Source organism: Corvus cornix, chromosome 6 (assembly GCF_000738735.6).
Source record: "Corvus cornix cornix isolate S_Up_H32 chromosome 6, ASM73873v5, whole genome shotgun sequence".
Lineage (NCBI taxonomy): Eukaryota > Metazoa > Chordata > Aves > Passeriformes > Corvidae > Corvus > Corvus cornix.
In genome coordinates this window covers 34,836,429-34,860,555 of record NC_046336.1, presented here as the reverse complement: position 1 = coordinate 34,860,555, position 24,127 = coordinate 34,836,429, and the positions used below count along the sequence as shown (strand labels likewise).

The following is a 24,127-nucleotide window of genomic DNA, read 5'->3' as shown; positions in this document are numbered from 1 at the left end:
TAATGGAGATGGGCAGGGAGAGCTGGGAGTGTTCACCTGGAGAGGAGAAAGCACCAGGGAGAGCTCAGAGCCCCTTGCAGGGCCTAAAGGGGCTCCAGGAGAGCTGGAGAGGGACTGGGGACAAGGGATGGAGGGACAGGACACAGGGAATGGCTTCCCAGTGCCAGAGGGCAGGGCTGGATGGGATATTGGGAAGGAATTGTTCCCTGGGAGGGTGGGCAGGCCCTGGCACAGGGTGCCCAGAGCAGCTGGGGCTGCCCCTGGATCCCTGGCAGTGTCCAAGGCCAGGCTGGACATTGGGGCTTGGAGCAGCCTGGGACAGTGGGAGGTGTCCCTGCCCATGGCAGGGGGAGGGAACAGGATGGTTTTTAAGGTCCCTTCCCACCCAAACCAGTCTGGGATTCCATGAAGATCCAAAGGACTATTTCTGCTTCTTTTCCTCCTGTGAACTGCAGGGCTCTGTTTCTCCTCTCCCTGGTGTTAACCGGACGTGTGAGCAGCTGTTGGATGGATGCATGGATGGAGGGATGGATGCATGGATGGATGGAGGGATGGATGGATGGATGGAGGGATGGATGGAGGGATGGATGGATGGATGGAGGGATGGATGGATGGATGGATGGATGGATGGATGGAGGGATGGATGGATGGATGGATGGATGGATGGAGGGATGGATGGATGGATGGATGGATGGAGGGATGGATGGATGGATGGATGGATGGATGGATGGATGGATGGATGGATGGAGGGATGGAGGGATGGATGGATGGAGGGATGGATGGATGGATGGAGGGATGGATGGATGGATGGATGGATGGAGGGATGGATGGATGGATGGATGGAGGGATGCATGGATGGAGGGATGGATGGAGGGAGGGATGCATGGATGGAGGGATGCATGGATGGAGGGATGCATGGATGGATGGAGGGATGGATGGAGGGATGCATGGATGGAGGGATGCATGGATGGAGGGATGGATGGAGGGAGGGATGCATGGATGGATGGATGGATGGATGGAGGGATGCATGGATGGATGGATGGAGGGATGCATGGATGGATGGATGGATGCATGGATGGATGCATGGATGGATGCATGGATGGATGCATGGATGGATGGATGGATGGATGGATGGAGGGATGCATGGATGGATGGATGGATGGATGGATGGAGGGATGCATGGATGGATGGATGGATGGATGGAGGGATGCATGGATGCATGGATGGATGCATGGATGGATGCATGGATGGATGCATGGATGGATGCATGGATGGATGGATGGATTGCTGGCAGTGCTGGCTCCCTGCTGGCTGAGCTCCAGCGTTTCTGGGACAGCTGCGGGTTCCATGGGCCAGGGACCCGGCGCATCCTGCCTGGTGACATTCCCCAGCAGGAATAAATCACTGCATTCCCTGGACACAGCAGCTCTGGCAGTCACTCATCTCTGCCTTCTGGAGCCCTCGGGATTTCATGAATCCCTTTCTCCCATCTTATGGTTTCCAAAACAAACTGCTCTGTGGGAGCAGGCAGAGAGGGGTCACAGCTCAGCCCTGGTTTGTGAGCAGCAGGGGGGTTCACACTGAGGGTGTGTTTGAGGGTGAAATTGGTCCTGGCAGGGGTTTGTTCCTGGGTGGTGACAGTGAGAAGTGACACTGTGAGTGCTGAGCTGGGAAAGGGGCTGAGCCTGGAGCAAAGGAGGCTCAGGGGGGACCTTGTGGCTCTGCACAAGTCCCTGACAGGAGGGGGCAGCCGGGGGGGGTCGGGCTCTGCTGCCAGGGAACAGGGACAGGACAAGGGGAAACGGCCTCAGGCTGGGCCAGGGGAGGCTCAGCTTGGACAGCAGCAGGAATTTCTGCATGGAAAGGGTGCTCAGGCCTTGGCAGGGGCTGCCCAGGGAGCTTTGGAGTGCCCATGCCTGGAGGTGTCCAAGGAAGGGCTGGAGGTGGCACTCAGTGCTCTGGGCTGGGGACAAGGTGGGCATCGGGCACAGCCTGGACTCCATGGGCTGGGAGGGCTTTTCCAACCCAAAGGATCCTGGGATTCTGTGGTATTTCACACTCTGGCTTGCTCAGACTGGCATTTCTGGGTGTGTTGGTGGTTTGCATGACCCCCTCCTCCTGGAGCATGGTCTAGCTGGACCATCCATACCGGTGTCTATACTCTATTTTTCTCCTGCTGTTTTTATTTCCTGTTTGAACCTTGCCATCTCAAGGTATCCAAAGTAATGTTCACTCTCCAAATATAAATCTAAATGCAGCAGGCAGGCTGGCAAACCAACTGCTGGCAGGAAGGAGGACTATCTTCCCTTTCTTTAAATGTGAAGCCGTCAAATATGTGAGGCTGTGCTTTTGAGTTCCCAGAGATGCCTGAAAGTGCCTCATGGATGGGGTTTTTCCCCCTCCTCCCAATGAAAGGTGATAATTAATACAAGAAAGCAGCTTGTCTTCTGGATAGGCTGGGCCTAAATCTTTGGTGCTTAATCCCAGACCTTTGGTACATTTGATATCTGCTGTCACAGCCATCATTTGCTGTTACCAGGCTTTCCATGAGGGATGAAAGAGGAGAATTCTGGTGCTTTCTGCTGTTGGCAAAATGTCTGCTGAGCAGCACAATGAACGTGTCCTCCCTGTCGGACACGACAGGTTTATGGGATCTGTGCCTTGTGAGAGCATTCTCCAGGTGATCCTTTCCTAAATCCTGATCCCTGGGATGGATTATTTGCCGAGGAATAATGAACCAGCCTTCAGCCCTGGGCGGTGTCCCCCTTCCTCAGCAGCAGGTGGGCAGCCAGCATCCTTGGGAGAGCTGTTCCAGCCTCAGGTGGGCCCTCAGGTAGCTCCTGGCACAGTCAGATCTCCGACAAGTGGCAGTCAGGCAGGTGGATCAAAAACCTCATTTAACAGGTGCATATCCCTCCTCAGTGCCTGAGGTGCTCGTGCCACGCATTTCCCTGAGCTGGCTGTGCTGCTCCTGGCACTGGGGAGGGCAGGAGGAGGCTGAGGGAGGCTGAGGAGCAGCTGGGAGCGGGTTTGTTCTGTCAGCCAGCTCTGTCTCCTTGTTAATGGCTCAGCAGGACGTGGCTGGCTCGGCGCAGACCTCGCCTTTTCAGCTGGCAGCACAACGAGCTCCATCCCTGCAGCTCCTCTGGCGCTGAGCCCAGCCTTACTGACAGCCAGAACGTGGGGGCAGGAGCCATCCAGACCCGAATCCTTCTCCGGGCACGGAGTCGCTGTCCTCGTTTCCCTGTGGGAAATGCGAAATGTGTGACGCACCTCTCCCCATTCAGACTCTGTCGTGTGGTGGTGTGGGGGGCATCAGGACAGAAGAGCATTCCCAGCAGGGCAGGGAGGGATCCTGCCCCTCTGGGCAGCCCTGGAGGCACCTCTGGAGTGCTGTGTCCAGCCCTGGCTCCTCAGCACAGCAGGGCCAGGGAGCTCCTGGAGCGGGGCCGGCGGAGGCTGCGCAGCTGAGGAAGGGCCTGGAGCATCTCCGTGCCCAGCACAGGCTGAGGGAGCCGGGGCTGCTCAGCCTCGAGAGGAGCCCCAGCTGAGAGGGGCCCTCAGGCCTGGCTGTCCCTGGCTGCAGGGAGGGCTCCGAGCAGGGCCCGGGCTCTGCTCCGGGGCCCAGCAATGGCACCAGAGCACCGGGCAGGGCCTGAGCCCAGCAATTGCCCTGCCCAGGAGGCAGAACTGCTGCCCTGGGCAGTGCCCAGCCCTGAGCACATTGGCCACAGAGGCTCTGGGCTCTCCTCCCTGGCAGGAGGGTTTCTGGTGGGTTACTCTTGGTTATAACCTGTTTTTTTACCCAGCAAAAGTTCTCAACTGCAGTTGGGTTTTTTTTTACAACCAAATTTAGGCCAAAGCTCAAGAATGGATCAACAACTCATCAACTACAACAGTGCTATTTTTCATTTTCCATTTCCAAGAGGTAAATCATGTTGGGGAGGTGATATTCAATCATGAGACCATCACTTGGAAAGGGGCTTGCTCATCCAGAGCATGATAAATTGATTTTTGGGGAGGACAGCTTTCTCCCGTGGCTGAGGTTGGAGTATCCTCACAGGATTTCTCTTTGAGAGACTTTGCACCTCTTTGATGACCAATACAAAGCACCCGTGATCATCATCAGAATTTATGGCTCTGCATCGTTGTGCAAGGCACAATTCCACTGTCCTTTAGAGTATTATGTGCTTGATATTAAAAACCTGCAGAAGTGTCAGGACAATTCCGGGTTGTAGACGAAAGGCAGCCACTTGGAGGAGTAAAAAAAAGCTTTATGTAAACTCCACAGTGGGAGAGGAGTGAATACGTCCTCCTGGGAAAGAGGTGGGAGCTGCTTCTTGAAAATACAATGAAAGCAGTAAATCACCTCCTTCAGAGAAGAAATCCATGTGAAAGTTCAGTGTTGGGACTCGCTTTGGCTTTTCGTCCTCCTCCTCTCATCTCCCTCGGCACTCACAGAGAAAAGAAAACAAAGCAGATGAGCTTTGTGGGTGGTTCTGTGTTTCTTTTCAGAAGCTCTCATCCGTAACTTTTCCAGCTCTTTTGTGGGTGTTTGTCCTCCAGTGATGTTCCCTTCTGCAACCCCAGCCCTCAGTCTCCTGTGAACTTTGATTTGTACCATTGTGTGCATTCACCCAGGCCCTGTGGCCCCGGTGTGTTTGGTTGGGATTAACCAGGGATCAGTTCTTGCAGCTCTCCTGGTTCTCACACCCAAAGCACTCTCTGAGCCATGCTCGTCCTGTCCTTCCTCCTCTCGTGCCGTCTAAGAAATGGGTGGTGGGGATTGGTGAAAACTTTAGCAAGGAAAGGAATAAAAAAAGTTTGCGTGTGAGTGTTTGCATCCATGCTGGGGACAAATCCCTGCTGGGCAGGGGGATGGAGCAGCTCTGCTATGGGGAAAGGCTGGGAGAGCTGGGGGGGTTCACCTGGAGAAGGGAAGGCTCTGGGGAGAGCTCAGAGCCCCTTGCAGGGCCTAAAGGGGCTCCAGGAGAGCTGGAGAGGGACTGGGGACAAGGCATGGAGGGACAGGACACAGGGAATGGCTTCCCAGTGCCAGAGGGCAGGGCTGGATGGGATATTGGGAAGGAATTGTTCCTTGGCAGGGTGGGCAGGCCCTGGCACAGGGTGCCCAGAGCAGCTGGGGCTGCCCCTGGATCCCTGGCAGTGCCCAAGGCCAGGTTGGACATTGGGGCTTGGAGCAGCCTGGGACAGTGGGAGGTGTCCCTGCCCATGGCAGGGGTGGCACTGGCTGGGCTTTAAGGTCCCTTACACCACAGGGCTGTGTTGGATTGTGTGGTTTTGGGATTCAGCTTCTCAGGAGGTGTAAGGAAGCATCCAGTGCGGGGATGGAGGAGGCAGGAAGTGTTCCAGCCCTGGGCTGTGGGCATGAAAACAGGTGTTTGCCGTGTGAAAACAATTCCAAACAGGCCTAACCCTTTTCCCATCCAAACTCCAAACTCCTACCCTGATTTTGTCGGCCAGGGCACTGGTACTTGATAAGTTTGGCTTTAGTCTTTGGCCCTTGCACTTTTGATGTTCCAGGATTACTAAAACTTCCTGGCCTGCTGAGGAAAATCTCTTCATGGCTCCTTGTCACACAGAGCCACTGCCTGTGAGCTGATAAATTGTTTGCAGGCCGATGATGAGATCTGGGTGCTTTGTTTTCTGCATGCCCAGAGAGAGCTATATCAGATTTTTGCCCCCCTTTTCCAACAGTCAAGAACGGTGACAGAGCTCAGAAGCAAATGGGACTTGTCACTCTGTATTCCCTCCATCATCAGAAGCTGATTCCTGCTGCTCTCTCATGTCCCAGACAGTAATAAATCACATTTTCTGAGCCCAGCCAACGTGCTGATTTGCAAACATAAAGCAGCAGCTCATCAAAGAATGCATTTCACATTTTTAGGGAATAGACATTGCATTAACCTGGAGTGGTGCAAATTGCAGCGGCAGCGAGTGAAATGAAGCCTCGCTACTTGAAAGTTCAGTGCAGACTTGATGTATGCAAAAGTAATTAAAACTCAATTTGTTGTGTTTTCAGAAGAGACTTCAAACGCATTTGACAGAGAAATCACGTCCCTTTGTATCACAAGGTGTTTCCAATCTTGTCGTTTTCCCATTTGTCAGCTTGGGTTTGGAATGAGAGCTCGTACTTCCAAGCAGTCTCTGTCTCGGGCAGTGATCACCCAGCAAGCCTTGTAAGAATAAATAATTGCTCCTACCTGGATTTTCCAGGTGGATGCTCCCCAAGGTTGTATAAAATGGGTCCAAACTTCCTCACAGCCCTTTGTCTTGTGTTTGAACAAATCAAAGAGCCCCTGCTACGCTGATTTCCATCCCTGGGGGTATCTCTTCCCAAAAATGTCGCTTCCCCCTGCTCCAGGGTTTCTTTTCCAAAGTGTCTTTGTACTTCAGAAACCCTCAGCCACCTCCTGAGCTGATCCACCCCTGACAGCACAGCGCAGGCTTTCCTGGGGTGTGGTTTTCACGCTGCTGTGGGGTCAGCAGTGTTGGGTTTTCCAGAGAAGAGCAAAAGTGAAAAGCAGGTCTGGTGAAATCAAGATTTGAGGGAAGATTTTTGTGTGCTCACAGCTGGCCTGGTACAGCCCTGCACGTGGCAGGAACGAGATGGTCTTTAAGGTCCCTTCCCACCCAAACCAACCTGGGATGCTGATTTAGTGTGGTTTAAGCCCCGGTTTCTTGCCTCAGAGCTGCCACCCTGACGCTCAGCTGATGGCTTTTGAGTATCTGAACAAACAGCCCTTGGATGAAAAATTCCCCTTTTTTTTCTCTCTCTCTCTCTTAGAATAAAGACTTTATTTTACATATTTGGTTTCTCTCCCTTTCTTCCTGCTTTTTATCCTTTGAATCAAATAACCTCCTACAGTTCATAGCACCAGTATTTTTTTCTGAATCGTTGATTCCCTAATGTTGTCCCAACCACTTCCACCATCCCCTTTCTCTGCTGTCTGGTGCGAGGTTATCCCTACGTGGCTTTCGGGGAAACTCAGCTCTGTGTTTTAGCACAGGCAAGGCAGAACAGTTCTGTTTAATCCAGCCTGTCTGTCTCCCATCCTCTCCCTGTTTCCCACTGACCTCTGGATTTTTGGAGTTCTGTGGAAGGAAACAGCCCTTGAAAAGCTCTGGGAGGAACCACGGAGAGTCATTTGTGGGATGAACAGAGAAGGGATTGGGGCAATAAAGGAGCAGAATCTTTAAAGCAGTGAGATCATTATTACGTAGTGTTGTTATTTCCATGTTGTGGTGGAGCCTGAACCCTCAGGCGTGTGGGGGTCTCCAAGGAATCCCCACTTGGTTTGTTGCTGACACTTCTCATGTTCCTGCTTCCCTTCTTGATTGTTCTGGATGCTTTATGATACACTTGGCATTTTAAAATAAAATTTGGGTTGAGCCCCTGATGTTATTTTCCCATCTCTTCCTAGACGAAAAAAGCTCTGAACTGTCCTTCCTTTCCCTACAGGATGCTTTGGAGGTCTTAAATCAGAGTTAGGTGCAAAGTGGAGTAAATATTGGGGTGAAATAAGGGAATGACAGGCATCCATCTCCCTGGGAGGCTGCAGGATAAAATGGGAAGGGGAGCAGCTCCCGAGGGCCCTGCCTGCACCTTTCTTCCCCAGTGTAGAAGCTTAAATAGAGGTGTTCACTGTGCTGTGAAGGTGGCTGGAAATCTGAGCAGAGCTCCTCTTGGAGGAGAATTTTTGTTAAATGGGAAAGGGTTTGTTTCCCAAAGAAATCGTTCCCTTACTGCCTTCAGGGGAGGAAAAGCAGAGTGAAATTCTGAAGTGCCTGTTGTATCAGGAGCACTTTGCTGTCAGGAACCTGCGCAGTTTTATTGACCAGCTACTCAAAACCCCTTGTACCCGGACAAGGAATGAAAGCACCAAAGTGCTGCCGGTTGTGTGTAACTCAGAGCCGAGCTCCTTGCAGGTGTCATGTGAAAACACTGATTTACTGGAGATCTTCTCCTGCTGCATCTGACTCAGTCCAGTGAGAGCTCTGCCTGCCCAGCCTTCCCTGCCAGCCCCTTCAGCCTCATCCCAGGTGTTTGTTTACCAGGAAAGCATGGAAAATAGGGAGGAGAGAGGAGGTGTGCTGTGTGAGCGGGAGACCTGGAATGGTGAATGTGGACTTGCAGCCACCTGGCACTTGGAGCAGTGTGAGAGAAGGGTTTGGCTCTTTGGTCAAACACCGTGGGCTGGAGGGACCAAATAAATCCTCATCCCCAGGTGCCCCTCAGGTGGATTTGCCCATCTCCTCATGCTGTTTAACACAGTCAGGAGCTGTGAGCACGTGCGACATCACCAAGGGTGCAGTGGCCTTTAAAAGCATTATGGCACTGGAGCATTTGGATGAGTCCAGCTAAAACTGGGCTAAATTACCCCTCACACGCAATTATTGTGGTGTGGCTTGAAGGAGGGAAAGACTTCCCTGGTTCTTGCAGCACCTCTCCTCCTCCGAGGATGTGGCCGGAGTGGGAGGCTGGAAGAGCGATTCAGGATTTGCCCTGAGCAGTTTTTTTGTGGGGTTTCCATGGGGAGCTGTCGGTGTTTGGCACTGAGCCGAGGGATCTGTTCTGGGCAGATTGATGTGTGGGCGTGCACCTGCGGAACAGAGTGTCAAATATTATGCGTGTGTAAATTTTAATCAGTATTAGTCTTTTATTTCTGTGAATTACGGCTTCTCTATCAAGTGGCTGTCTCAGGGTTTTTAAATATATCTGTTCTTTTATCGCTGCCTTTCAAGCACATGATTATCCTGGGTAAAAAGGGAAAGAAGGGAACGAGTTTGTGCTGTTTTAAGGGATCTCAGCCTTTGGGTTTGGTCTGTTACCTTTGATATGAGACTGCAGTGACCACATGTCCCAGTATCACTTATCAATCACCCATCAAAAGTGATTTTTGGTTTAATTGAAGGATAAATTAAAACTGACTCCTTCATTCCCCTGTTTTATTTGTTTATAGCTTCAACTTTTGGTTTTGGTGGCAGTATTTTTGCCTAACATTTTGACATAGAATCATTAAGGTTGGAAAAGCTCACCAAGATCGAGTCAACCATTAACCCAGCGCTGCCAAGGCACCTCTGAATCCATGTCCCCAAGTGCCACATCCATGTGGCTTTTCAACACTTCCAGGGATGGTGATGCCACCTCCTCCAGCAGCCCCTTCCAGTGCCTGACCACCCTTCCTGTGAAGAAATACTTCCCAAAATCCAATTTAAACCTTCCCTGGGGCAGCTTAAGGCTGTTTTCTCCTGTGCTGAAATGCCTGCGGACTATTTTGAAAAGCCAGGGAATGAAAGTGAGAGCTCTGAAAAGCAAGGGAGGAGGTTTGCAACTAGGAAATAAATTTGGATGGCAGGACCTAACAGCTCTTTGGGGCAGGTGAGCAAAATATGTCTTTTCTCAATGTATTCCACTGAGAACATCTCCGTGTTTTCAGGGAGATTATTTTAACTGTCTTAGAAGGGCTGAAAAATGAATAAAATAGGGTTTTGCTCACAAAAGGCTTTGAGTACCAAAAAAGGGTCAGTTTGCACTCCTGGAACTGCAGCCGTAATTCCAGGTTAAGAGATGCTGAGCCAAAATTTGGGACAAACACTGCAGCTCGGTAGGGCAGGCTGTGTCCTTCCACAGAACGCTCGGGGGAGAAGCAGTTTGCATTTGGGTTTGTTTGCTTTTGAGATTGAAACTTGTTATTTATCGAGGGAAGAGTCATATCTAGGCACATTAGACAGGCGTGCCCTGAAGGTTGTTTGGGCTCTTCAATACTTTATCCAGGGTAAATATGAAACTCGTCCCTTCCCTCTGATCACTCTTTGTTCACATCTGGCCTTCAGAAGGACTGGGGTAAGGGAGCGTGTGTGAGGATAAACTGCCAGCATCTCCCACTCTCTGCAGATTTTCCTGAGTTTCACCTTAACTCCTTGAGCTCCTCAAAAATCCAAGTGAGCAAACCACGCCTTCTGTTGCTTTCTCCCTCCTTTTTTCAGCCTCCTGATCAATCAGGCAGAGCTGTTTGCTTTTTGGGATCTGTCCAGTTGAGGGGGAGAGTGCGGGATCAGTGCTCATTCTGGGGTGACACAATCCTGCATGTGGCTTTAGGCCAAAGCAGAGCTCACATCAGACAAAATACCCGTGAGTCACACGAGAATGAAGGTTGTGCTGGGGTTCTGGAGGTCACCTCTCCATCCCCCTGAGCAGGGATATGTATTACAGTTGTAAAGATCCTGGAAAGCCAGGAGAAATATGTGTCTGTGTATATATTTTTCAAGGTTTTATATGTTTTTTTGAGGATGTGCATGTCCCCTTGGGAGTGGGTCCACCTGTAACAAAATCCTAATCCTAATAATAATAATCATCATCATATTAATAGAAAAAAAGAATCCAAACTAGTTTTCTATTCTCCCAGAGAGGAGGCACCTGGAAAAACCCCATTTATTTTGCTTTGGCTGCAGAGTTTTGCTGTGTGGGTCGCAGAGGAGATAGTTGGGAATGACCATCCCTGCACAGGCAGATCATTTCCTCTGGGATAATTCATTAGGGACTCTCCACTTCTCCTTTCAAGGGCAATGTTGGCAGTTTGGTGACAAGGTGGACTGGATGATCCTGGAGGGTTTTTCCAACCTCAGTGACTCTGGGATCTCCCGAGGCTGCCACTCTCTGGCTCTAGGTGCTCTGCACCTTCCTCTCATCTGGGTTTTAGTCCCTACCTTTAAAGCCCAGGCAAAGTTTCTTTATCCTTTTTTTTCAGCTGCTCTCAATTCTCCCAGCCCCTCTTGGCCCCCGGGCTGCTGTTACAGATTTCGGCACTCACCTCCTTTCTTTCCATTCCCTGCTTTTCCAAACGCTCCTGCAGCCAGGGTAGAAACTGGGATGGAGCTCTGCTCTTATCTCCAGTAATCCCTCCTCTGGAGTGTGCCTTGATTTAAATCCAAGAGGTGTGACTGAAGTCACCACTTCAGGCTGAAGACTCTGTACACGTTGATTCATGGCTTCAAGCCCAGCTTCAAAGCCATTCCTTAAAAGCCAGTGTTAAAAAGCGGTTTTAGGAGGTCATTTTCTTGGTAGCAGGTCCCTGCCAGGGAGGTGGGGCCAGCTTGGTGAATACTTTCTGCTTTTCGGGCACCTGAGCACGGGGTTTGTGCTGGTGTCAGACTCTCCTAACTAAACCTTGGTGCTGGAAATGCCCCCCAGCAAGAGGATTTCCAGAGTCCTGTTTTGGGGAGGCTGTCCCGGTGACTGCCCCAGTTCCGTCACACTGGGACTGCCTCCCCCAGAGGGTTTTAGAGGAGGTGAAATCAGTTTGCTCAACTCAGAACGGGTTTGCTGAGGCGTGAGAAGGGACTTGTAATGTCACCAGATACAGCTGGAGGTTTGAGAGTCAGAATTCAGGTCTTGCTTCATTTACCCTTCTCTTGGGTTTTATCCAACAAGGAAAAAAGCTCACTGGAGGGTTTTTGGGAGTGGGATATGGATGAGGCTCCGTAGGGTCATCAGTCTCCACGCTGACCAGGTGCCCTGTGTTCAGTTCCTCTTCATTTGCTCAACTCTGAAAGATAGAGCTTTAAACTCCTGCTGCAGGTGCCAGCTTAAAACAAAATCAGTCTGGAAAATGCGGTCAGAATTAATTTGGCTTTTCCCAGGGAGACATCTGAGGAAAAATGGTATTTTCTCCATATTCAAAGCACTCTTGCAACAATTTGCTGTGGGAGAACAACTTGAAATTTGGCAAAATATGCATTATTTATTTTTTTCCTCACTAATATTGTAGTTATTCTGTCAGAATGTTCCCGAATTTGGGTAAGGGATAAACCTGTCAGGGCTTACAGTTCCCACATGCTCAGGGACTTGGCACTGTGTTGCAGGGTAACTTGTGATGCATCTCAGGTACCATTTTTGAAATATATTCAACATTGCTCAGGAAAACCTGCAGATCCAGACTGATATTTCCTGAAGAAAACTTTCTGCAAACAATCATTCCTCAGTTTTCAGAGCAGAGCTTGAATAGCATCCAACAAATCAAGCTGCAGTCCAAGTGTGAAACAGGCACAGATGAAATCAAATATCGAATAGTCATTCATGAATCCTGCACTGAGTTGAGGGAATCCTCCTCCCACCACTCCTGGCATTTTTGGAGCTGTGTGATGAAATTTGTATCCTAGGAATACATGAGCTCGTGCTGAACCCTGCTTTTTTCAGCCTGGCATGGAAATGTGATGAATAATTAGTGCCTTCATGAGAGAACCAGCCTTTTTTTCTCCCTAAGGGTCCAGGACTTGAAGAGGGCCCCGTAATGTGAATGATGCTCAAATCCATTGCTCTTATCCGTGTTTCAAAGGCACTGCTGGGATAGACAGCTGAAAGTAAGGAATTAGGCCTTCCAGGTGTCTCCTGGGTACGGAGAAATACAAGGCAGGAATGTCCCTGGCTCATTCCCCGTGTTCAAGGCTTTACTGGACAACAGAAGAAACTCTTGTTATTGTATAGAAATCCACTTGGATATTCTTGTATCTTTAAAATTAATATTTGTTTGGATTTGGGAGCCATGGAAGATTTTGGTTTGAAGCAACAAGTGCCCTTTCCCCTGTGCTGGGAGGAAAAACAGAGATCTGATGATGCATTGCAAAAATTTAGTCTATTACATAAATTACACCCAGGCTGACGAGTTCCACAGGTCAGCTTAATCTGTTTTGTTCTGTACCCGGAAAGGGAAAACGACCATTTAATTATTGGGAGGAAAAAATGATCCTCCTGACTGAGGGAGTCACATGAGTGCAATTTACTTTGTCCTTCCATTCATTTGAGGGATGTGGATGCAGTTCAGCCAGAGATGTTATTTAAAGTTTAATTGGGTGGACTCAGAGTGACAAAGCCCCCAATGTCCCCATCAAAACAAAACCTCAGTGCTTTGCTGGTGGTGGTGTAGGGGACAAAATTGATCTTGCTTTGTTCAGACGTGCTTCAATCATCTGTATTTTTACTCTTCTGTGGTTAAAATGATCCGTGTTTCACTGGGCATCCTGGGGAGGTTATTCAGGAATTTGCCAGAGCACAGGCCCTGGCGCGGGTTCCCCATCCTTGGAAATGTCCAAGGCCAAGTTTTGGAGCAACCTGGGATAGTGGAAGGTGTTCCTGCCCATGGCAGGGGGTGGAATGAGATGAGTTTTAAGGTCCCTTCCAAACTATTCCGTGATTTTCCATGTATAGATGAGTTTCCAGACATTATTTCCATGATTCCTGACACCAGGGCAGAGAGGCACCAGGAGCAATTCAGTGTCAGCCTGTTTTAAGAAGGGCTGTGAGAAAACCCCCACCCTAAATCCTGGCTTTGGCTTTAATATTGTGACTATTCCTCATTCTGAAGTGTAACACTCCGCAGCCACCGCGGAGAAGATTCCCAGCGGCTGGGGCACAGCCCCGTGAATAATTCCATGAATAATGCGGACCATTATCAGTTTGCGTTTCCAAACAAGCACCGGTGCTAGCACATCTTCATCGGACAGGCTCTGAAGTCAAGCAGCCACTTCGCAATTAAAACTTTAATTGCTCCACAATTAAATTTGCAACAACAATGTAATTTGCAGTCAGAGTTTAATTTGGGAAAGCGAGGCTCTGGCTGAGAGGCCCAAGGCTTGGGGATGTGTGCTGGGGACCGGGGCAGCAAGGGAAGCTCTTCCCTCTTGGATTTCACGGAATAACCCCGGGATCATTGAAGTCCAACTCCTAGGACTAGTTTTTGATAAGAAAAGCTTAATTTCATAAAGTTTTGGTGCATCTCCCTGAAATCTTGCAAAGCAACAGGGTGAGGTGAGGCTCTGGCACAAGTTGCCCAGAGCAGCTGTGGCTGCTCCATCCCTGGAAGTGTCAAAGGATAAAGAAAAGAAGAATTGAGACTTGGGAGTGTCTGCAGAACCCAAAATATTTTGAGTTCTGTGTGGTTAAAGGGATTTTTGGAGGTATTTCTGTTGGGAGCGGGCTGGTGGCTTGTGGAGGCATCGATCTCTTTTATTGATCCTTGACTCTGGTCACCTTCTCATGTTCATCATGGGAAGGGAATGGCTGGAGCCCTTGGAACTGGAGAACTGAAGACACTGAGATTTTTATTTTATGCTCTATTTGAAAAATCATATGCGTTGCCCGTCGTTATGGAATAGTTTCTTGCAGCAGACAGGAAAGTGCATTGTTCATATGCCAGCTAAAGCTCCCCAAAACCAGCTCAAGCTGTAAATTAAATATAATGTTGAATTCAATAATGCTCAATATTTAGACTGAAAAGCAGCATTTGCTGATTCTCCTGCCAGGAGAGAAGCATCTCTTGCATTATTTAGTGTTTGTCTGATGGAGATGCCAAGGCAAGTTGCAGATGTATCTCCATTAATTGATCAATATTGTGTTGCATTTCATTTGGTTTCTTTATCTGGTTGATACAGCAGAATAATTTGTTTTTCTCCATGGAAAACTGCACTCTATAGGCTGCCAGGTAGGAAAAGAAAATGGGAAAAATCCTACAGCAGCCCTTTGACCTTTTAATGCCATGAGAGGTGAATTTTGCTCACGGTATGGGCATCTTATGGGGAGGTGTTTAATGTTCCAGATGGCTTAGTTACACAGCAGGAGAATGGGAGGCTTTCTCCAGGACAACAAATTGTAATTTAAGAGCGCATTAATTTCTCAACCATAGTGGAAGAGGGGCAGCTTCTCTGTGCCTCTGCTCCTGCTTCAGTGTCAAAGATGGGATACCTCCTCCTTTCGATTCCAGCCTTACCCAGGCTCCTGTCCTGTTCAGTCCTTCTCTTGTGCACTTGGGAAAAATGGATCTGTTTTCTCCTGCAGCAGCTGAGTTTGGCTAATGAAGTCTCTGGTGGGCTGGTTTGTGGCTTGGTGGAAAATGCAGTGTCTGAGGAGGACTGGAGAGGTGCTCAGCTCTGGAAAAGCACTTTGGAAAAGGGGAGGGGGAGCAGCAAGTGTGGGCTTGGAGCCCTGGCACACCCTCTGCACTGTACCTGGGATAGTGGGGACCAGGCAAAGGGGATCACGTGGCTCTGGCCCTCTCTTGAGCCAGTCAGTCTTTTCCTAAAGGTCTCTTAGGAACTGGATCCAGCTGAGTCCAGAGGCTGCAGAGCTGGAGCAGCTCATCCTTGCAGGAACCCCACAGGGACAGCCCCAGGGCCCTGTTAAAACCCCAGTACAGCCGTGCTCAGGCACTGCTCGTGTTCTGCAAGGGAAACCTTTCCCCTGGAGACAGTAGGTGGGGCAGCTGCATTCACACCTAAATAACTTGGGCATTTTGCAAGTTGATCCCCTCTTCTGCAAGAGAAATTAATTTGGTTTTGTTTTTTTAGAACATCGTTTTGTCCATTCTTGCCAATACCTGCAGTATCATGCTGGGAAATCTTCTCAATACTTTCAAAACAAGTCTTTTCATTTCATCACCAATATGTTTCACTTGCCCCCCAACACTTGGGAATAATGCGATCCCATCTGTGCATTACTGCTCAGAATTGTCCGTCTTTCTTTGGAGCCCATGAGCCAAAAGTGAGGTACAGTCATTCCCTTTGCAGGTTTTTGTTGTAGAGCTTTTCCCAACAGAGCTTTTTGCAGAAAAAGCTGCTGAAACTCAGTTCTGTTAAACAAAAAACGACATCCTTCTAAATAATTTAAGAATCTCTGAAGTGTGTCAGGCCCCACTAAAGGTTGATGTCGCTCATTCTCGAGATAAACATCTATTTTTGTGCTTCTAATTAGATTGATACTTAATATAAAGAAATGAATCAAACATTTATAAGAACAATCATAAAAATTAACTTGTCATGAAGACATCTGAATGCCCCCCAACTCCGCTTCTGTATTACAGAAAACGCTGCTGCCATTTTACACTCCCACAGCCCAGGTAATCTTTTAGGTCACAGTAATTACCAAACAGCCACTTTCAGCTTGATAAATAATCATCGTTCCCGACCTGAACGAGTCTGTGTTTCAGTTCTCTGATTGTATTCCGTGATCCCTTAGGCTGTTTCCCAGTTTGGGGTGTGAGGGGAGGCTTTTTAGTGGCCGCTGAGATTGGAAACCTTCGCTCCTTTTTCCCGCCCTTTTTTTTGGCAGGAATAGCCCCGTGGCCCCCTCACGTCTGTCCCCTCTTCCTTCCCTCCTCCTGGCTCTTGCTTTCTGAATCCGGCTCTTCAAACCCCAGAAGATTTAAAAGATTGGTCACTTCCAGCCTCCTAGGGTGGTCCTGAGCTCCCTTCTTTCCATACAACCTTGGATTTTAACCCCTCCTCCCACATCCCTTCCAGGCATGGTACAGGTAAGCTGATAAAGCAGATTTTCCCTCATAAAATGAGATATTCAGAAAGGCAAGGGGTGCAGAGATGGGAATTAAATAATAGCCACAGGTCAGAGTAATTTTCTTTTTGATAGTAGTTCTGTTATTCATGGATGAGTGTTCTCAGGGATTAGTTTCTCAGGGAAAATGAGCAAAATTACGCCTCTGTTTTCATGTGTGGTGTCAAAGACCTAAATCTTTTCCTTTTTGAACACAAAAAATTGGGGGAAATTTCACCTGAAAGTGTAATACGTGAAACAAAGTTCACACTGAGTTTAGTGTACTGTAAGTATGTCCTGACCGTACAGATGCTCCACTAAAAAACCCTCAAGTGTTGAAAGTTTCTGTTTGCAGCAGCTGGTTTTGACCTTTTTCTGAGTTTATGTGCTCTCCTTCATAATACATTTAATTCCTTTTGAAATTGTAGGGCTCTGGTGTTTTTTGTTCACAGTACAGAATCCCAGGATGGTTTGGGTTGGAAGGGATCTTAAAGCTCATCCCATTCCACCCCTGCCATGGGCAGGGATACCTTCCACTATCCCAGGCTGTTCCAAGCCCCAATGTCCAACCTGGCCTGTAATCAAATACATTTTAAAACTCAAATCTGAAAAACATTATTCTTCCTTTTAAAACGCCTGAAATTATTTAATTGCCCTTTTAAAATGGTCTTTTTCTCTTCTTTTCCTCACAGATGGGAAGGTTGAAGTGACAAAAGAGGGAGTGAAGCTCTGCACCATGGGACCTGGCAAAGTTTTTGGGGAGTTAGCCATCCTCTACAACTGCACCCGGACAGCTACTGTCAAAAGTAAGCATTTTGGATGTTTTCTTATCTCTTCACTTGGAAGTTGCAGCCTCTTTTAGATGTTTCACTTTCTCAGTGAATTAAACTCTTTAGGGTATGGTTTTTGGTATGGAATTTAGCCACTGTGTGTGTGAAGAAGATGCAGAGGAAGTGCTTCATTCAGTCACTCAGGTTGATCCTACCCCATGCAGAGGAGCCTGAAGCTTATACCACAGTTTTCCTTACAATTCCTGCTGAATCTCATGATAATTTTTTTTGTTGTTGCTTAGAAGAACCTTTCTGACCTGTGTAAGTCTTCAAGGGAAACTCAGTAAGCCAAGCTTAGTTTTTGTTCAGGACAAGTCATTGTTTTCCCACTAAGCTGACTAAAATAAATCAGGAAAAAGAATCTGGATGGCACTTGACCCCCTGCCCTAAACTTCTCAGCACTTCTGTAATCTTTTATGAGTGTTTTGGGCAAAGGCTTGTCTTGCACAATTAAGCAGAGGAAATAAATCACATTGCTATGTACAACTTAAATAGGTTTTTGTTTAAATTCAGATGCAGAGCTGAGATGTGGGACATAGGTTATCAGATAGGTGACTGAAGCAGAGAGAGATAGTCAATAATTGTGTGGTTCTAAGGGGAAGGAGTCAGAAGGGTACAGATGGCACAGAATAACCCAAACAAGTGGTACAAACTTGAATAATACAAACTAGTGGTATTCTTGTACCAGAATAATGAGCTGTGTGAGTCCCTGCTCAGAAGAAAGCCTTTTCCAAACACCTAACTGTGCTTCAAAAAGAGAGCAAGGAAAAGAACAAATGGGCAGGAATAAGAAAGCAGATAAGTGGATTATTTTCTGCAGGACGTGCTGTTTTCCGTAGTGCTGAAGGACCTGACCCATGGTCTCTGTTCTCACCTGTGCAAACCTTGCCTTTTCACAAGTGCTGGGTACCTCAGGTGGTGGTGATAAATTCAGATGAGCAGCAGCTTTGTGTGATAAATACAGCTGGGAAAGGTTGGAAAGAGCAGAGAAAAAGGTCAAATGCTAGAGGAGGCAGGGAGAGGATGGTTGTTGTTTAGTTCCCCTTAGGAATGCAGAGCTAAAAGGCATCTGATCCTCCAGTCCCACGAGTGAGTCCCCCATAACCACTCTGTTCCTGTGGCCGCTCTCACCTCGTTGTGCAAGGGACTCCCACAGGGAATTGCACACAGTAGGTTTTGCTGTCAGATTTCCTCTTGCTGCCGTTTCCACGCCCTCAGGCTCCCCTCCTGAGCAAACCTCCAGACTGGCATGTGGCACTCAGATGTCCCAAACCCCTTTGTCCTGGTTAAACTGGGGGCAGCAGTAAGGTCACTGCTCCAGCCATCCTCAGAGAGACCTTGCCTCGAGGAAGAGGAGCGTGTGTTCTTGTTTCTCTGGTCCTTTCCCACCAGGATTGTGTAATTAGAGTTCTGCTGGGCTTTAATCTCCTTCCCAGGGCCAGCGAGGGACTTGGAGGAATTTTATCTCTTGTTAGTGCACAGATCAGTAGCAATTGTGGTTGTAATGAGCTTGGGGAGCTGCTGCAGCTCGCCCTCACTGAGCTGAGGGCCTGGAGGTGTTCACATCACCTCAGGGCACGGTATTGACTTAGCTGATCCTACACAGCTTCAAACACCTGTTTGTTCCTTTGGGAAATGAGCAATAAATGTGGCAAATCCCCTTTCTAGGTGAATGGTGGCAAGTATTCCATTATGCCTGGGGATAACTGCTGCTGCCATTTTACACTCCCACAGCCCAGGTAATCTTTTAGGTCACAGTAATTACCAAACAGCCACTTTCAGCTTGATAAATAATCATCGTTCCCGACCTGAACGAGTCTGTGTTTCAGTTCTCTGATTGTATTCCGTGATCCCTTAGGCTGTTTCCCAGTTTGGGGTGTGAGGGGAGGCTTTTTAGTGGCTGCTGAGATTGGAAACCTTCGCTCCTTTTTCCCGCCCTTTTTTTTGGCAGGAATAGCCCCGTGGCCCCCTCACGTCTGTCCCCTCTTCCTTCCCTCCTCCTGGCTCTTGCTTTCTGAATCCGGCTCTTCAAACCCCAGAAGATTTAAAAGATTGGTCACTTCCAACCTCCCAGGGTGGTCCTGAGCTCCATTAAGCCTGGGGATAACTTTGATCATTCCAAGGTTTATTCCAGGAGAAATGAAATTGGTGACTGTAGTGAGACGAGACACTCCATCAACACTGGTGGTGAGGAAGTGTCAGGGGGCATCATCCAGCTCCCATTTGGAGACACACTTTAACTCAGGGCTTCCCATCGTTCAGGAGAGAGCTTTCCATCACCTCCAGAGCGTCAGGGGTGTGTTTTGATGTGCCTGCCTGTACTTGATTACGAGGAATTTAAGTGCTGCTTTCTGAGGGATGAAGTTGTGGCAGAGGCTGAGTGAAGGATGGATTTATGGGGGTGTTGAGCTCGGCGTTGCAGCTGGGCCATAATGAGGTGTCAGCTGAGTTGACACCTCCTGCTGCAGCTTGGTTTTATGTGTACCCTGGCTTTGGTTTGTAAATAATAAAGATTTTAGTGTCATTACTCACTATTAGTCTACACGGGCTTTTCAGCTCGTGCTCACTCTGCAGGAGCAAACTTCAAATATAAATCACCGGAGGAAGGGCTTTGTCTTTGCAATAGAATTTAGGAGACGTTAAAATTTAATGATTCTGATCTGACTCCTGCCTCATAACGACCTCTTTAATAAGGCAGTCCAGGGCTTTGCAAAGCCTACCCCGGAAGCACTATCATATTTTCTCCCCATTATTGCAGCCCTAAATGAAAGCAGGGTGGGGTTTGAGTTCAAGCAGGGCCTGGGAAGAACCCAAACCCTTGGGTGTTGAGGAGCACTGGGAAAGGCAGGGACACATCTCCTGACACATGGCCTTTTAAGATAAATGTGCAATCTTTGACATCTGATTTTGGTTTGGTTATTCTGCAGCGTTTGCTTTACGTTTCCAGATAATACAGAAAGAATAATAGTGGGGGGGGTTGGGAGTTTTTTGGCTTGCTTTTTCTTCTTCTTCTGGTAGAAACTGGTCAGTCTGCTCCAAGTATGCAATTATCAAGGCTTTCTGGCTCCTTGATGCTCATAGATCACCTTCCATGGCACACTCAGTGAAATCCAAATCAGCTGCTAATTTCTCCCTCTCCCTGTGTTGATTATCCAGAGTTCTAGAGTGTCTGCATGCAGACCTGGATGCTGCTTGCAATTCAAAGCAGAACCACAGACTTTCCTTCCTGATTCCAACAAATAATTAAGTCCAGAATGAGGAAAACACCACTTGTTACGGCTACACCTAGAATGATGTCTCTGATCCTCTGTTTTTACAGACATGGATGGTAAATAGAGCTACGAGAGGCCAGCAAAAACTGACAAAAAAGACAAAAATCCCCCCAGCTGAATTGAGGTTGTGTTTAAGACATTGTGATTCTTCATTTTGATAACAGAAAAGACGTGGGAGGAAGTGAAATTAATCTGCCGTTAATATTGTGCAGAAGCGCTCATTCCTCTTAAAGAATAATGTGTGGAGCAGATTTTTGCAGGTGATTTAGGGCAGATTTTGTGGAGGGGGCAGATTCTTCATCCTCTGAGGACGTTCTGCTTATTTTAGAAGTGGTCTTAACACCTGAAGTGGATTCTCTTGGGGGCAAAATAAAACCGTCCCCTAGAAACATCTCGGTGCAAGGCTGATGATTTCAGGGGAGTTGCACTCCACACCAGCCCATGTTTTCAGGAGAACTATTAGCAAAAAAAAAAAAACCAAGCAGAGGCTGAAGTTATTAAACTCTAAATTATGTAAATCCTTTTGCTGGCCCTCAAAAGGCAGCACAAGAGTTCCTCAAGCTGCTGTGCTTGCCAGCTGCACTAATTGTACAAAACCCAGCACGGCGCAGCGGGATTAAGGCGGGAGCTCGGCCGTTCCTTGCCAAGCCTGGATGAGTTTGGATTTTCCACTGCTGTTTGTGTTTTAATGGAGTCCTGTGCACCGCTTGCTGCAGCCCCAGGAACGGCAGAACTTTGCGAGGAGCTCGGGAACATGGATAATTTGCAAGGAAAAAGAAGGCAGCAGCAAGTTGCCAATTAAAACTGCAGAGACTCGTTAAAAGCCTTGCAGGAGGATGTTGCCTTCAGATGTTCTCCTCTAACGATTACAGGAGCCAGGGTAAAGTTTGTTCCGCTCTCCTTAAAACACGCTTTGGAAAGAAGTTGACTTTAGACACTCCACTGTTTGATTAAAATCTCTCTGATATTACTTGGATATCAGAAACCTGGGATGGCCCAGCCAGTCCGGTGTGCCTGGTGGGAGACAAATGGATATATAAATGGATATACAATGGATATATCCTGGGAGAAAGTAATTTAAACTCACCCTTCCACTGCCTGTGTTTTTCTGTGACCTTTACAGGTTTTGCAAGTAATGTGACAGAATGGGTTTGGATTATTCTTCCAAGGGGATGATAATGAGAAAATGATGTTGAGGACAATGGACAAGGTGTAGCAGAGTTTTTTTTCCCCTCTTCTTGTTCAGGAGCATCTTCAGGATGGTATGTCCATGGCTCTGGAGATACAGGCACAGGGATGGGTGGTCCTGACTGAATTTTTAACTGATGGACAGACCAATCCAAGAGAGATGAGGAAAACAGAATGAAAAATTTATTCACCACCTGGGATCATTGTGTACCTGAAACATCCCCAGGTGTGTTGGAATAAGGGTGCCCAGAGCAGCTGTGGCTGCCCCTGGATCCCTGGCAGTGCCCAAGGCCAGGTTGGACATTGGGGCTTGGAGCAGCCTGGGACAGTGGGAGGTGTCCCTGCCCATGGCAGGGGTGGCACTGGATGGGCTTTGAGGTCCCATCCACCCCAAACCAGTCTGGGATTCTGGGATTCACAAGTTCCTCAGGCTCTGCTTCCTATCCCCTTTTCTAAAGCCTTGAAGGAGGTGCTGGACGAAGAGGTGGGGCAGCCCCAGCTGCTCTGGGCACCCTGTGCCAGGGCCTGCCCACCCTCCCAGGGAACAATTCCTTCCCAATATCCCATCCAGCCCTGCTCTCTGGCACTGGGAAGCCATTCCCTGTGTCCTGGCCCTCCAGCCCTTGTCCCCAGTCCCTCTCCAGCTCTCCTGGAGCCCCTTTAGGCCCTGCAAGGGGCTCGGAGCTCTCCCTGGAGCCTTCCCTTCACCAGGTGAACACCAGGAGGTTCTGGCATCATGGGCAGCTTTAAGACTGGGTATTTATTTATAGGAAAACCTTTCAGTGTTAAATCCATGTTTAAAAACTCTCCAGACCTGTTTGGCCAAGCAGATAAAGTAACAATAAATAACGAAGTAGCATTTGTTGTGTCTGGTACGGAAGGAGGGTGATCACCATGCAGGGGAAATGGAGTGCTTCAGTTGTTCTGAAATACTTGTGGAAGTAATTTTGTTGATATTTTTCACGTTGATTTAATTGCAGAGAGGAATGAGCTGAGATCCCATCACTTAAACACGGTTATAAGGAGATGATGACTTTCTCTGTGCAACCCTTGAAGAATTAGTTAATATTAACAGCAGATGTCAGATAATTAGTTCATAAGAGCTCCCATTTCATCCCTTTTTATAGATGTCACTGAAAATGTTGTGGATGTTTGAAATATGGCCAGAGCAGCTGTGAGAAATGAGGTGACTGAACTTTGCTATTGACAGCAAAGCTTCTCTTTGGGCAGAGTTTGATAAACAAGGGGATGCAATGGAGTATTTGCCATAAATGCTAATTTATGGGCTCGGTGACACGTGGTCCTTTCCTGGATTAAAATGCAACAGACAGCACAGGGGCTGGATTTGCCCCACATTATATAAAATTTCTCATTCTAGACTATTTCCTGGTTCTAACTGGGGAACAAAAAGCCCCTTGGTACCAAAACAGACCAATTTGTGTTTCAGAACCAAAGCAACAATTGCCTTATCCATGTTCTCTAAAGCCACTTTTAGAAGCTCCTTGATGGCATGAAATCACCCCAAGCTGCCTTTCCTGCTGTCCATAGAAGCAGAGTTTTTAAAGATTGTTTTGCCCATCGTAATTCAAGGTTTCTTTCTGAGAGACACTGGATTCATTTAAACATTTGATTGATTGTATTGGAGGAGTTGTGCTTCCCTGCATCTCAAGCCCATCGCTTCCAATAAACTTCCACTAAGGGAATCATAGAGCAATCTCCCTAAAATAAGCTCAAATATGGTACCAGTCAGTAAAAGTTACTGCAATTTTTATTGCTTTCAGCCAGGGTGTAGCAGCACCATCTCCACTGGCTGATCCCTTGGGACCAGGAGCATCCAGCTGCCTCTGCTTCTCAGGCAGCAATGGGCTCCAGGTCTCTCCAGCCCACAGGGAACAGGAGGATTTTTTCAGTGTTAAACCTACTACAGGTTTCAGTGATTATTAATTTTAATTACTATCCCCCCTCCCATCTTTCATAATACTGTGGGGTTATTGTGAGGAAAAATGTGTGCGAACACTGATGCTAAAATGATTCTTCTCTTAAATACTCCACGAGTGTAATGTCAACGAAGGTTTCCTTGTTTTCCAGGCCTTTTTAGCTATGGCAAGGCTCAGAACAAGGCAGGGCAGCCCTGGGATGGGGCTGGATCAGTGGAAAGCACCTTCCCCTTGTGTCTGGACATCCCTGGAGAAGAAGAGACAAAATCAGGGGAAATCAGAGAATCCCAGAATGGCTCGATTTGGAAAGGATCTTAAAACTCATCCCATCCCACCCGCTGCCATGGGCAGGGACACCTTCCACTGTCCCAGGCTGCTCCAAGCCCCAATGTCCAGCCTGGCCTTGGACACTGCCAGGGGGATACAAGCTGGCAGCTCGTGTGGGATTGCCCAGGAGGGGATGGGGAGCAGCTTTTGTGTGCAGTTGGGGGGGAGCTGTGGAGTTTGTTGTGGCTGACAGAGCTGCTCGGAGTTGTGCTGGGAGTGGGTGGCCCGCTC

At 48.2% G+C, this 24,127-nt stretch overlaps 1 protein-coding gene across 3 annotated transcripts in view; it reads left to right on the top strand.

The window, feature by feature from the left end:
• PRKG1 (protein kinase cGMP-dependent 1) overlaps window positions 1-24,127 on the top strand; it is a 371,601-nt gene that overhangs the window by 149,312 nt on the left and 198,162 nt on the right. For all 3 annotated transcript variants that reach the window (XM_039553813.1, XM_039553812.1, XM_039553814.1), the window contains exon 3: window positions 17,035-17,148. In XM_039553813.1, the coding sequence (XP_039409747.1) occupies window positions 17,035-17,148 (114 nt within the window). The remainder of the gene's footprint in view (window positions 1-17,034; window positions 17,149-24,127) is intronic.